Raw genomic sequence first — 15,304 nt, 5'->3', positions numbered from 1 at the left:
ATCAATTTCCATCCTCATCTGGGTCAGAGTGGGAACAACTGCAGACCCCGGCTCAGCACCTACTATTGTGCTGCCGTCCAGAGTGCGGACCCTCATGCCCCACAGTTTCAGTCCTCACGACAGCTCCGTGGACACCAATCCAGACGGCTCTGTTGGTCCCCTGGCTACCACCTCACCCTGTTTGTGTGGACTGACCCCAGATGACCTTCTGGACCTTCCTACCACCTGCAGTCTGGGATCCCCAGGTCTGGGAGAGTGGTCTCAGAGCTGGTCCAAATGAAGGAGAAACATTCAAGAGGTGACAAAGAAGGGGACTTCTTTTGCTTCAGTGGCTGACAGTTGGGAAGCTGAGGATCAGAAATCCTGATTTTCAAAGGCCTCTCAGGTCTAAGCAGACAAGGACCAAGGTGGACATCAGTTCCCTCAAGGCCTTCTCATAGTCCACTGAAGAAGTAGGTGACCGCAGCCTATGGGACAATTGTGCCTGAAGCATGAAAGCTGGTGGGGACTCAAGGAAGCTCAGAAGTCATGGGCCTTCCCAGGGGCCAGAGGTAGGGCAACTCTAAGGAGGAACCCACCATCCCAAGGGGATTCTCTCTTGGGATGGTGTCTCTCCATGTATATCCAGGCTTGGGAGAGTTAGAGGGGCATTGTCATAGGCTGGTGGCAACCTCATGTGTGCGTGCTAAGTCACTTCAGTCGTGTCCAACTCTTTGCCACCCCATGGACCGGAGCCTGCCAGGGCTCTTCTTTCCATGGGGATTCTTCAGGCAAGCATACTAGATTGGGTTGCCGTGCTCTCCTCCAAGGGATCTTCCTGACCCAGGGATTGAACTCGAGTCTTGTGTCTCTTGCAATGGCAGGCAGATTCTTTATCACTGGCACCACCTCAGAAATGTTCAAACCTGTTTCCTCATCCAGAAAAACACTTTGAGTGTAGAGAAAAAGGAACCCTCCAGCACTGTTGGTGGGAATGTAAACTGGTACAGCTACTATGGAGAAGAGTATGGAGGGTCCTTAACAAACTAAAAATAGAGCTAGCTTATGATCCTGCAATCCCATTCTTGGGTATATATGCAGAGAAAAGCATCATTCAAAAACATACTTTCATCCCATTGTTCATTCCAATACTGTTCACAATAGCCAAGACATGGAAGCAACCTAAATGTTCATCAGCAGATGAATGGATGAAGAAGACGTGGTGCATCTATTCAGTGAAACACTATTCAGCCATAAAAATGAAATCATGCCTTTTGCGGCAACATGGATGGACCCAGAGATGACCGTACTAAGTGAAGCAAGCCAGACAGAGAAAGAGAAATATCATATGACGTCACTGAAATGTGGCATCTAAAAAAAAAAGAACTTATTCATAGAACAGAACTAGATCCACAGGCAGAAAACAGACGATGGTCACCTAAGGGGAAAGGAGGGAGGGATACGTCAGGAGTTTGGGATTAGCAGATACCTGTGTGCTCTGCTAAGTCACTCAGTCATGTCTGACTCTTTGCGACCCCATGGACCATAGCCCCCCAGGCTCCTCTGTCCATGGGATTCTTCGGGCAAGAATATTGGAGTGGGTTGCCATGCCCTCCTTCAGGGGATCTTCCTGACCCAGGGATCAAACCTGCGTCTCTGTGTCTCCTGCATTGGCAGAGGGGGCTCTTTACCACGAGGCTTTCCCAGGCCACCTGGGAAGCCCCGGTGATACTGATGAACCTATTTGCAGGGCAGGAATAGAGACGCAGATTTATACTAGACTACTGGAGTAGGCAGCCTATCCCTTCTCCAGGGAATCTTTCCGACCCAGGAATCGAACCAGGGTCTCCTGCATTGCAGGCAGATCTTTTACCAGCTGAGCCACCAGGGAAGCCGCAAAAGAGAAACTGTTGGTGGGTCAGTCATATCCAACTCTTCACGACCCCATGGACCGTAGCCCGCCAGGCTCCTCTGTCCATGGGATTCTCTAGGCAGAATACTGGGGTTGGTTGGCATGCCCTCCTCCAGGGGATCTTCCAGACCTAGGGATCGAACCTGGGTCTCCCACTTTGCAGGTAGATTCTTTACCATCTGACCCACCAGGGATACTACTATATTTAAAATAGATAACCAACAAGGGGCTACTGTATATTACAGGGAAAGACACTCAATATGTTATATAATCTATAAGGGAAAAGAATCTGAAAAGAATATATATAAATACATATATAAAATATGTATAACTGAACCACTTTTTTGTATATTTAAAACTAATGCAATATTGTAAATCAACTGTACTTTATTTTTTTTATTAAAAATGAAAAAAAAAACACCTCAACACAGGACCTTAATAGCCAACAACATTGAAAAAAATAACAAAGTTGGAAGACTCACACTTTCTAATTTCAAAACTCACTACAAAGCTATCGCAATTAAAATAGTGTAGTTTTGTCATAAGGACAGACTTATAGACCAATGGAATGAAATAGAAAGCTAGAGATAAGCACTCACATATATTGTCAACTGAGTTTCAACAAGGATAAGACCATTCAACGTGGAAAAGACCATCTTTTCAACCAAAGGTGATGGGGAAATGGATATTCACATTCAAAGGCATGAAGTTGGACTCTTACTTAATACCATATACAAAAACTAACTCAAAATGGATAAATGACCTAAATGTAAGAGCTAAAACTGTAAAACTCTGAACAGAAAATAGGGGGAAAGTTTCAAGACATTGAATTTAACAATGATTTCTTGCATATGATACCAAAAGAACAGTCAATAAAAGAAAAAAACAAGTTAGTTAGACTTTATCAAAACCAAAAAATATTCATTAAAAGCCAGCATCAAGAGAGTGAAAAGACAATCCACAAATTGGGAGAAAATATTTGCAAGTCATACTTAAAATAATTACTATCCAGGCTATATAAAGAACTTTAAAACTGAACAACAAAAAGATAACCCAATTCAAAAGCAGACAAAGGACTTGAATAGACATTTCTCTAAGGAAGATAAATTGTCAATGAAAGTGTAAAAATATGCTCAACATCACTAGTCACTGGGAAATATGAATCAAAACACCAGTGAGGGACTTTCCCACCTGACCTGTGGTTAAGGGTCTACACTTCCACTGCAACAGGCCCAGGTTTGATCCCTGGTCAGGGAACTAAGATCACACATGTTGCATAGATAGACAAATAAATAAATAAAAAGAGCCAAAGTTAAAAAACAAAAAATGAAATTCCACTTCATGCCTACTAGGATGTCTATGATTGGGGAAAAGACACAGGAAATAACAAGCTCTGGTGAAGATGTGGAGAAATTGGAACCCTCGTGCATTGTTGATGGAATGTAAATGGAGCAGCTTCTGGGGAAAATATTGATAGCTTAGCAGTTACTCAGCATGTTAAACATAGGATTGCTTATGATCCAGCAACTCCATTCCTAGTATTATACCCAAAAGAACTGAAAGCAGGAATTCAAACCAGTATTCAGTTCAGTCGCTCAGTTGTGTCCGACTCTGTGACCCCATGGATCGCAGCACCCCAGGCCTCCCTGTCCATCACCAACTCCCAGAGTCCATTCAAACCCATGTCCATTGAGTCAGTGATGCCATCCAACCATCTTATCCTCTGTCATCTCCTTCTCCTCCTGCCCTCAATCTTTCCCAGCATCAGGGTCTTTTCAAATGAGTCAGTTCTTCGCATCAGGTGGCCAAAGTATTGGAGTTTCAGCTTCAACATCCTTCCAGTGAACACCCAGGACTGATCTCCTTTAGGATGGACTGGTTGGATCTCCTTGCAGTCCAAGGGACTCTCAAGAGTCGTCTCCAGTACCACAGTTCAAAAGCATCAATTCTTCGGTGCTCAGCTTTTATAGTCCAACTCTCACATCCATACATGACCACTGGAAAAACCATAGCCTTGACTAGATGGACCTTTGTTGACAAAGTAATGTCTCTGCTTTTTAATATGCTGTCTAGGTTGGTCATAACTTTCCTTCCAAGGAGTAAGCGTCTTTTAATTTCATGGCTGCAATCACCATCTGCAGTGATTTTGGAGCCCAGAAAAATAAAGTCAGCCACTGTTTCCCCATCTATTTGCCATGAAGTGATTAGTACATCCATGTTCATAGTGACATTTTTCTTTTTTTTTTTGACATTTTTCATAATATAAAAAATGAGATAAAAACCCAAGTGCCCAATAACAGGTGAATGGATAAACAAAATGAGGTATACACATAGCATGGAATATTTTTCAGCCATTAAAAGGAATGAAGTTCTGATACATGCTAAAACATGGATGAACCTTAAAGACGCTATGCTAAATGAAACAGGACAAATACCGCCTGATTCTACTTATACATGGTCCCTAGTATGGCAAGTTCATAGAGACAAAAAGCAGAGTAGGAGATGAGAGGAGCAAGATAAGGAGTTATTATTTAAGGGGTATAGAATTTCTGTTTGAAATGATGAAAAAGTTTTGGAATTAGTAGTGATGGTTGGTAGAACATTATGAGAGTACAGATGCCACTTAATTGCACACTTAAAAATGATTAAAATGGTAAATTTTCTGTTATGTATATTGACATTGGCCACAAAAAAGTAATTGTATAAGGTTAAAAAAAAATCCCCTCTATCCTCTACTAATTCACAAGTGAGTCCAATGAGGTCGCATAAATGGTAAAAGCCAGATATATGCTCACTGTCAGCAATGGCCATGCAGCAGAAAAACCACAGTTCTCAACACCAATGGAGAACTTTGAAAGCTACTGCTCCTCCACTCTGAAATTTGTATGTAATTGACCTGGAGCTGCGACTGGGCTTTGGAGTTGTGAACCCTGTTACATTTCTGATCTTATCTCCAACCACTTTTCACCTCCATCACTCTGCCCCAGCAGCGTAGGCCTCCTTGTCCCCTGAATAGGTCAAGCACCCTCCTGACTCAGCCCATCTCCCCTTCTTTTTCTCTGAGTATGGCTCAGCTTCTGCTTTTCTATTTCCGCAGCTGAGAACCCTGATCCCATCTGGCTGCTCCATCCCCACCCTGGCTGCTAGTCTCTGGAACAGCAGCAGATACTTCCTGTTGCCCAATAGCGGGTGGCCTGTCGACATCAGAGGAAGGGCCTGTCACTTACTGGCCTGCTCCTGTTATCCATTGCTCAGGCTGCCGGGTCTCAGCCAACCACCACACGCTCTTGCTAATGTCAAGGGTGTTCTGACCTGGCCGGGGAAGGTAGCAGCCAAGCCTAGCCCAGCAGCCCCGACGTCCATCTGGGTGGCACCCCCAGGCCCACATCCCCTCTATAAGCCATGACTTTCTCTCTATAAAGAAGGGATAAGAATACTAGCCTCATGGGGCTATTGCATCTTGTCACCTGAAGCCATAGGAATGACTGTCAAATGGTGGAATTTAGTATCCAATGGCGAACAGAGTTGGGGAGGCATCCTGAGATTAGGAAGACCCACGTATGAGGCTCACGCTGTAGGTGCCTATCCAATTATAAGTCAGGATCCCTTGGGATCTCTTCCTGGTCTACTGGCTCCCAATGCTGAGCAGCACGTGGTCCCCTGAGGACTGTGCTTAGTGTCTCCATCCTCAAAGCCTTTATCTCAGTGGAGACTCACTCTAATATCCTACAGATGAGGAAACTGAAGTTCAGAAAGGAGAAAGGATTCTCCAAGTTCCCCCTCAGCAAGTGAGGGGGGAAGCTTCAAAGAGGCCTGTCCCCCGTCTGAGCCTGGAGTACAGAGAGTGACTAAGCCCATGAGGGAGGGGCCTTCCAGAGCTAGCCCAGCGGGACGCCCTAGCTAGCGTGGGCAGCCCCCAGGGCACCGGGTACCACTCTCTCTTGCTAGAAGTGAGGCAGTTTCGATTTCCGCAACTAGTTCCCTCCATTGTGTCATTTGCAGCGTCAGACAGGCTCTAGCTGAGGCAGGCAGGCATCCTAACCACAGCCCACAGCCTCCAAGCCTCTTTTTGCATGAGAAGAAACATCCGTCACTGGAGAGGGTGAAGAAAGGAAGAAAGGCTCTCTGCCTCCACTCAAGGCTGGTCAAGACCTTTTAAAGCCCAGCCGGGGTGCTCCCTTCCTACAGTCACTGTACGCAGTGCTCTGGGCCAGAAAACCGTCTTGCAAACCCACTGCACCACTCCCCCTTCCACACCTTTTCCCATGCCAAGCTTTCCACCTTTGCCCTCCCACCACCTCCCAAGTCCTCCCCCACCTTTCCAAGCCCAAGCAAGGCCCTCCCTCTTCATCTCAGGGGCTAGCAATCTCGGCTGTGTGGAGGTGCCAGGAGAAGCCAGCCGAAGTCCCTGAGTTCCTGGCAACTGGACAACAAGGAGGACCTTAAGAAGCAGATCTTCTTTTCCACCAAGAATAAAATCAAAGGTGTGGGTTACGTTCTTGACCCAGGACACAGCAGCCAGGAAACGCTACAGGGGAATACCTGCAGGCATCACAAAAGCAGGGCGAACGCAACCACGAAGCTCTGCAGTCACCTGGGGCCATCAGACGGTCGACCGCATCCTATGGAGTGGTTGTGGAGGAACCAAGTCCTTGGGTCCCTGGGGGCACACACACCGCAAAGTGTGCACAGAGTATGTGGAAGAGTTCACGCCACTGAACCACAAATGCCACCTAAAAACACGATCTCAGCTTGAAAACAGGAATTGCTTAGTTTTGTTTTTTAAACATTTTCCTTTTAATGGCATATGTAATCTGTGATCATTTGCAGAAAATTATGGCGAGAGAAATCACCTTACTTCCAAAACCATGGAAACCAATGTTACCGAATAGGGAGCCACCCTTTCATCCTTTAGGAATTATAATTGAACCAAGAACTCACCAGTCTCCTTGGATTCAGGGGCAGAATGTGATAGGGTCCGACAGAGCTAACGGTTGTCCCTGCTCTGCCTTGAATGTATGACCATAAACTTGGCCCTTGACCTCCCCGTGTCTCCATTCTGGACATGGGAGGACATTGGCAAGTCCTTCCCTGCAAGGTGGATTTGGGGACACATGCGTCACAGGGCCTGGTACATAAGGGATGCTGAACAACAACCAGGAACAGCCGCCTCTCCTCTGAGAATGACATATCTGGGACTCAGAGAAAAAAGAATTTTCACAGAACAGGAAATAAACATCTTCTTTTTCATTTTTAATTGTGTAATTTAATTTTCATTGGGTAATATATTTACATGGTTCAACAACCAAACACTATAGAAAAGTACATAGAATACTTAATGCCACACAGCCCTGAAACCCATCAATCTTTCTTCTTTCACTTCCCCCAAAAGGCCATCACTTTAATTAGCTCTCTGTGCATCTTTCCAGAGATTCCTGTTGTTAATACAAGCCCATGCAAGTGTGCTAAGTCACTTCAGTTTTGTTTGACTCTTTGCAAGCCCCTGGACTGTAGCCCACTAGGCTCTTCTGTCCATGGGATTCTCCAGGCAGGAATACTGGAGTGGGTAGCCATTCCCTTCTCCAGGGGATCTTCCCGATTCAGGGATCAAACCCAGGTCTCCTCTGTTACAGGCGAATTCTTTACCATCTGAGCCATCAGGGAAACCCTAATACAAGCCTATACCAACACTAACGCTTATTTCCCCCCACTTTTCACAATGGGTTGCACACAAGACACACCGCTTGGTTCTGTGCTTTTTACACAGAACACCATGCCTCAAGGAGCTCTGCGACCAGCCCAGAGAGAGTCCGTTCTCATTCTTTTCAACAGCCATGGCCAGAAAGGCACAGGGAGGGCAGTAGGTGGAGGCAAAGGAAGGCCAGCCAGAGGCCCCTCTCTCCCATCTCCTGCCTCTACCATCCCCTCCTGCTCAGGAGGACCCCCTCCTCAGCCACTGGCCTCCTCAGCCTTCAAGGCCACAGGGCCCTGCCCTGCTGCAAGTCCATCCACGAAACCTGAGTGGGCTTTGATTCCCAGCAGAGCCCCTTCCAGGCCACTCTGATCCCTCTTTCCTGGATGAAAAGTTTCCTGCCCGGCCAGAGGACTCTGAGGGGTCCCAGAGTGGCTGCTAGTGCCAAATGCCAGAGAACTGGCTGTACCTTCCCACCCAGGAATGTCTCCTCATGTGGGAAGCTATGCAAGAAGTGGTCGTCAAGTGCAAAATCTTGATACACAAAGATCGACCCAGAATGCTAAATAGTTGGCAATAATCTCTGCTTTTTTTTTTAAGACAGCATATTAAAAAGCAGAGAAATAACTTTGCAGACAAAGGTCTGCATAGTTAAAGCTACAGTTTTTCCAGTAGTCATGTACAGATGTGAGAGTTGGACCATAAAGAAAGCTGAGCACCAAAGAATTAATGCTCTTGAACTGTGGTGTTGGAGAAGACTCTTGAGAATCCCTTGGACTGCAAGGAGATCAAACCAGTCTATCGTAAAGGAAATCAGTCCTGAATATTCGTTGGAAGGACTGATGCTGAAGCTCCAATAATTTGGCCACCTGATGTAAAGAACTGACTCACTGGAAAAGACCCTGGTGCTAGGAAAAATTGAAAGCAGGAGGAGGAAACGACAGAGGAATGGACGTGAGTTTGAGCAAGTTTCTGGAGTTGGTGAAGGACAGGGAAGCCTGGCAAGCTGCAGTCCATGGGGTTGCAAAGAGTCGGACACCACTGAGCAACTAAACTGAACTGAATCTAAATGTCCAGCAACAGGGGATTGTATAAATAAATCACGTGCGTGTGTGCTAAGTCACTTAGTCATGTCTGACTCTTTGTGACCCCTATGGACTGTAGGCTCCTCTGTAGGATCCTGACTTTTTCTAGGGCAAGGTAATGAGACAGTCTCATTCAGCTGTTTGGATGGGGGATGAGGATCGCAGGGCCCAGCTTACATTACCTAGTAGAGAACGCTTCTCAACAAATATCTGTTGAATGTAACTAAAGCAAAATGAAGGAGAAGATGGGTTCAGGAAGGCAGTAGGACCATGGAGGCCCTTACTGCTTGTCCACTTATTCTATTAACATTGACCAAACACACAGCCCACTCACCAGCCCTATGCTGAGGATGGGATTCCCAGCATGTCCACCAAATCCACAAATTGGAGGACTGTACAGTCACTAACAATGGTGTTTTGAAGATAAGGAAATCACACACCGGCCCATGCATGTTCAAGATAAAATTATGTCAAGAAGAGGAGTGTTCCCCCACACTCTCCTCGTCAGCAGGGAACCTCAGAGTCTCAGAACCGGAGAGGGGAAGAGGCCGCAGTAGCTGATCAGACACATGCGGCCTCAGCCCTCTCCCCCTGCCCCTAGCCCATGCATCCTTGGTGAGTCATTTCCCCACCGAAGGAAGTGGTACCTCCTCTGTCTTCTGCTGCGGAGCTCAGCACCTCCTCACTTAGCATTTCCAAATGAAGCAGGAGCTCAGCCTCAAATGGGAGAAATGTAACCTCAAGTCAGAGGGAAAAGTTCAGGCCCGGTTTCTAGGTCCCCTTTGATGGTTTCCGCCCAAAGCCATGACGGTAGGGAGGGAAGAGCAAAGGCATGAGAAGGAGTATATGTGGCCATTACTTTTCCTTTTAACAACCCCGAAAAAGACAGGATGTGGGTCTTAATAAAACCTGGTCCAGAACTAGATTTTCCTTCTTAAAACAATATCCCGTGACTTCTTTGCAAAAGTGGTTGGATGTATAGGTCTGGGAGGCAATGAGAGGGCAGGAGGGGAAAGTGCAGCTCAGAGCAGTCCTCTGGGTGCTTCCTGTGCCTGGTCCATTATCAAAGAACTCTAGACTCCAGAAGTCAATCCTGACTTCCTCTAGGGCAAGGTAATCTGACAGTCTCATTCAGCTGTTTGGATGGGGGATGAGGATCGCAGGGCCCAGCTTAGATTACCTAGTAGGAAAGCTTCTCAACAAATATCTGTTGAATGTAACTAAAGCAAAATGAAGGAGAAGATGGGTTCAGGAAGGCAGTAGGACAGTGGATGCCCTTACTATTAACGTTGTAACGTTGTAACGTTGTAACGTGTTGGTCTATTAACGTTGACCAAACACACAGCCCACTCACCAGCCCTATGCTGAGGATGCAGACAGGTGTTTCTTGCAATACACTTTGGCTGCTGCTGGGAGCAGAGCCCCCGCAAGGAAAGCTGTGTATACTGGGATGAGGAGTGGTAATCCCGCATTCTCTGGGATTCTCTGCCCCTCTGGCCTGGTGCTGAGTCAGATTCCAGGAGCTCTAAGGCCCTGTCAGCTTGGACACCTGGTACTCTTATCCTCAGCTTTCTCTCCAACAGCCCCCTGTTCTGAGGCTCAGTCACAAACTTCCTGCAAAACTGATCTTCTTTATCACTGTGTATTAACAGAAATCAAATGATCCCTTCCCTCCCCTGTGGCTAGCCCACCCCAGCCTCACTCCAAAAGAAGCCTGAACGTTAGGCTGCAGATAGAAGTAGGCTATAAATAAATACTGCATGGCCACACTGACAAGATTGCAAATACAGGCCTATTGAGGGACAGGACTGGTCAACTCTACCACTTCTAACCACTGTGTCTGCTTTTTATAAGTTGTTGTCTCTTCTCTTACTATCAGGCTACCAGCTATCTATGAAACTGTCTCTAACAGGTCAGTGTCAGTTCAGTCGCTCAGTCATGTCCAACTCCTTGCAATCCCATGGGCTGCAGCACGCCAGGCTTCCCTGTCCATCACCAACTCTCAGAGCTTACTCAAACTCATGTCCATCAAGTCAGTGATGCCATCCAATCATCTCATCCTCTGTTGTCCCTAACGGGTCTAACAGGTCAGGCCCACCAATATTTAATCAGTCAGATTCCATGTAGATACCTACCATTTGCTATATCTATAGGTCAACAAAATCACATGACTAAGCTTGTTAAAACTGTGGGTAAAATCAGAGTTCATGGGCCCTAACTAAAAGCTATAGGGCATCTCAAATGAGTAAAGTATGCAAGCTTTAATGCAAACTCTTAGAACCTCAGAAACCATTTTACTTTCCCTGCTCACAATGAAGTGCTGCTGTGAACAAGGCTGGCTCTCACCTGTGTTTTGGATGGTTGAGGCTGCCAGTTAACAGGAGTGCCGCAGTGTTAGACACGACCCTTCTAGCTCAGGGGCTTCCTTCCACTACAGACCAGCCATTTGCAGGCAGCATGTTCCCAAGCTGTGGTTAATGGCATTGCCTGGGCATGGGGTGGGGGAAAGCCAGGGGGAAGGGCAGGCTGAGCCCTGTCCCTAACACCCACACGGCAGTTGGATCACTGTGTCTTTTCCATTTTACTGCTTTGTCTATAAATTGGGGTTCAGAAGACTTCTGTGGAGCCCATCTGATCTGATTTCTCTGGGAGGTAAGGAAGGACTGAGTTTTTCCCTCCTTCACCAACGTAACCCAAAAATCCAGTGATGGGCGCTATGGCTAAAGAGGTAATGAAGCACCTGAGTGAGAGCAGACACTGGGGCCAACCTGTCCAGGTTTCACCCAGCTGTGTGACTTTGGGCAAGTGACTGAGGCTCTCTGTGCCTTGGCCTCTTCTTGTGAACAATAGGTGCCACAATAGCATCCACTTCCTGGGTTTAAATGAGTCAACAGATGCATAGTCCTGAGGACAGTGCTTGACACGTCTTTAGTGCTGGGGTTAGTTGTCCTTGCGGCCTGGGCCAGGCTGAGCGTCTGGGACACAGGTTAGGATTCAGAGCCCGGGGGCATTGGCCTTTCCCTCCCTGCTTTGGCCCTCCCTAGGGAAGTGGCACCTCTACCCCAAGCCCCCGGAGCCAGCAGCAGAGGAGAGGAGAACTTGCAAGCGACTCAAAGGTGGGGCGAGCACAGAGTGTGGCGGGACGCAGCACAGGAAGCCGCCGCAGGTAGAATGCTGCCACCACACCCTGCTCCCTCCGGTACCACCTACCCCCTTCCTGCCCAGATCCTGCCTTGGGGCTGCTCCTCAGGCCAGCTCTGTCCTCGGGAGGGTGGAACCAAAGGCTCTGGGCTGGACCAGACGTCCTGGAACTCAAATACAGCCAGGGTGTGCTTGGCCCGCCATGGGCTGCTAACCACCTGGATGTTCAAGTGAAAGTGTGGGTCTCCCAGTTATGTCTGACTCTTTTGTGACCCTATGGGCTATAGCCCACCAGGCTCCAATGTCCATGGGATTCTCCAGGCAAGAACACTGGAGTAGGTTGGCAATTCCTTCTCCAGGGGATCTTCCCAACCCAAGGATCAAACCCAGGTCTCCTGCCTTACAGGCAGATTCATCGCCATCTGAGCCACAGGGAAGCCCTAACTTTTCCCCAGCTCTGCACTCCAAGTCAGAGCAATGACATAGTGATGCACTGTCCAGTCTGCGCATCCCCTGCTGACGGCAGCCCCCACCCCTCACATGGGTCCCAGCTGCCAGACTGGTGCTTGGAAGGGGCCGAGGCAGGTCTGCTTCCCTTGGCTTCTCTGGGCTGGTCCCAGCCCCTCTCTGTAGAAATGGGGAGATGGAGGCCCAGAGAGACAGCCCTCTGCCTACTGTGCAGTTAGAGCAGGCGGGAAGCAAGCCACTCAGACTCTGGCCATGGGCCCCAAGGAGAGCGTGGCCCAGAAGGGAAGGAAGACCTGGCTCGTTAGCTCTCGTCCTCCTGGCTGGAGGCCCCAGGAAAGGGCCCAGGGAGGCCAGACTGTCGGCTGAGTTCAGGCCGACTGAGCAAAGAGCCAGTGTCCTCTGCGTGGCTGGAGGGGGTGCCCTCAGGACAGCCACGTTCCTCAGCTCTAACCAGAGAGGTCTCAGCTTTTCCCTGGGAGCCACTGGGAACAGTCAGCGCTTGAGAAGCAGAGGGGTAGGCTGAGAGACAGCAGGAAAAAAGGTGGTGGGGTCCAAATTGGGCTTGCAGGCTGTGTGGCCTGGGGCCAGCAATTTCACCCCCACAAGCCAGCTGGGCGCTGGAATTTCACAAGGAAAAGACTTGATTTACACATGTGCTGAATTTAAGAAAGCGAGCAAGGAATTGCCCAGCCCTGTTGCCTCCCTGAAGGACCCCTAAGGTCTGCAAGGAAGAGGGGTGAAGAGGGGTGGGGTAAGGGCAAGAGATTCCCGTTTGGTGCTCCAGCGAGATGCAGGGGATTTTGTTACATTAGATCCCCTCGTTTAGCTCTCCCATTCAGTTAGCACGTTTGTTAATTATCTCTACCATATAGATGGGGGGGTGGCCAGAAATGAAGTTCAGAGAGGTAAAATGACTTGTCCAGACTCTAAATAGCAGAGCCAAAATCCAAATTCAAGTTTATCTGGTCCCCAGACCTGTGACCCTTCCTCCTTTACCTCACAAGTCCTCATCAAGTTCCCAGCCATATATCAGATGCTCCTAAAAGGCTCCTGCTGTGCAGAGGGGGTCTCCCAGAGGAAAGATCTGCCCTGGGATCCCAGAGAATATCCATCCCTTGCTTGCTGAAGTTTGCAGAGGAATCAGTACCCCAGACCGAGGACCCCCATTGTCCACTTCCAACTCAGAAACAGCCCAGGTCACACCCCTCACCCCACGACAATAAAGGATCAAAATCAGCCATCATTTTTATGAGAAAACCCCCCCTCTGGGAGCCACATCCCCAACCCACCGCCCTGAGGAAATGTCAGCTGAGCTGGCCTCCCCAGGCACACTCCAGTTGCTCAAACCCACAGGCATCTTCACTCACCCAAAAGGCATCTTTGAACTGAAGCTGAGGCATCATCCTCAGGCAACTGCCACGGCAAAGCTTGCTCTCCTGCCACGGTCAGGGCTGAACGAGGGCCAGGAGCCAGGCGCACAGTCCCAGTCCCGGCAGGGCTGGCCCGGGGCCCCCCTCCCCGGCCGGCGGAGCCCTCTGCAGCGCCTCCGAAGGCAGCCGTAAGCCAGAGACTGCCAGAGGGAAGAAAAGGGCTCAACCTGTTTTGTTTGGGGCTAGAATCAGCGGCAAAATGAGGAAGGGCTGGTGCCCAGTGACGGGAGGAAGGGCCCCACGGTCCGGCCCGGCCCCTCGCCAGCCCTGCGGAGATGGAAGACTCAGTCCAGGCTGCAGGACTGAGAGCAAGGAGGGCAGCCCCGGGTCAGCAGAGGCAGTGGCCAGCGGGAGAGGCGGTCCCCGGGGCCTCCACAGGAAGGTTTGTGCAACCTCCCCGGGGCAGGCTCCAGGGCCGGCGCCCCACAGGAAGTGGAGCCGCCCCGCCTGCCACCTGCCACCCTGCTACGCGCCTCCACTTGCCCCCTTCTGATGTTCTAGCGGGGAATGTTCTCTGAGCCACAAGCCCAGAGAGCCTGAGGCCCACTGCAGTTGTGGGCAAGGAGGAGGGCAGGAACCCAGGTGCTGTCACCCACCACGCCAGCCCCACCCCGGCCCAGGTCCAGAGAGCCCAGACTCTCCACCCGTCACCAGCAAACCACTTCAGGAAGGGAGGGGCTCACCCAACCCAGAACATTATCAAACTCTGCGTGCATGATGCCCCAGTCCGCGTCCTGCCCTCGAGGAAGTCACAGTCTGGGGGCAGACATAGCTGTGGGCTGGCTGTGGGAGGAAGGTGAGAGCATGGAGGTGGGGGGAGCAGGTAGCTAGGCCAATAGAGAACAGCCTCATGGAGCCTGCCTCTTCTCCAGGTCTCCAGATTAGACCCTCTCTGGGGCAGGAAGTCCCCTCTGAAGATGGGGTCTTCAGGCTGAAAGAATGTTGTTGGACCGAGAGAGACAGGATTACAGAGGCATAAATGGGAGAGTTTGAAAAATCCAGGCGGAGGCCCCTGTTTTTGTTCTGTCTGGGCCCTACCCTTCAGAAGGACTTTAATCCACCCTCCAGCTCTCCAAGCCTTGGTTTCCCTGTCAGCCACCCCTAATCTTTGGGAAAGATTAGGGAATTACTGGAGTTTCTGTTTTTTGTAGGGCAGGTGCTGGGGCTCTCTCGGTGTGTCTGGTATTACCTTGGGAAGAGCCTTGGACTGGAGCCCCAGACACCTGGGAAGGAAGCGCCTGCCTACTCAGCAGAAGATGCCGGCAGGGGGGGCCGGAGCCCGGGATGTGTTGGCAAGAAGGGGTGAATCAGGATCGTCCACAAATCACCACCCTCAGCAATGCCTCTCTTACCACTGACTGTGGTGATCAGACAGATGAGAGCTGCCGCAGGAGAGACCTAAGCTCCCAAGTACCAGCTATGTGAGCCTGGGGTTAGAGTTGGGGCACACCCACACCTCTGAAATAACCACCCAAGAGAGAACTTGTTGGGGAGAGCTGCAGAGCAGAGGCTATGAGGGTAGCCCCCTACCTCCAGAATCCTTGTGTGTGTGTCAGTCACTCAGTTGTGTCCCAGCCATGGACCATAGCCGCCAGGC

The 15,304-nt window shown here is 49.5% G+C and overlaps 1 protein-coding gene across 5 annotated transcripts in view; it reads right to left on the bottom strand.

The window, feature by feature from the left end:
• The window catches only part of PSTPIP1 (proline-serine-threonine phosphatase interacting protein 1), a 44,557-nt gene extending 30,462 nt beyond the window's left edge, over positions 1 to 14,095 (bottom strand). For all 5 annotated transcript variants that reach the window (XM_027957160.2, XM_042235195.1, XM_042235196.1 and 2 more), the window contains exon 1: positions 13,645 to 14,095. In XM_027957160.2, coding sequence (XP_027812961.1) covers positions 13,645 to 13,680 — 36 coding nt within the window. In that variant the 5' untranslated portion in view covers positions 13,681 to 14,095. The remainder of the gene's footprint in view (positions 1 to 13,644) is intronic.
• Positions 14,096 to 15,304: the final 1,209 nt, after the last annotated feature.

Source organism: Ovis aries, chromosome 18 (genome assembly GCF_016772045.2).
Source record: "Ovis aries strain OAR_USU_Benz2616 breed Rambouillet chromosome 18, ARS-UI_Ramb_v3.0, whole genome shotgun sequence".
Taxonomy (NCBI): Eukaryota; Metazoa; Chordata; class Mammalia; order Artiodactyla; family Bovidae; genus Ovis; species Ovis aries.
The sequence above is the reverse complement of the archived record's forward strand: the minus strand, read 5'-3'. Positions and strand labels throughout refer to the sequence as shown.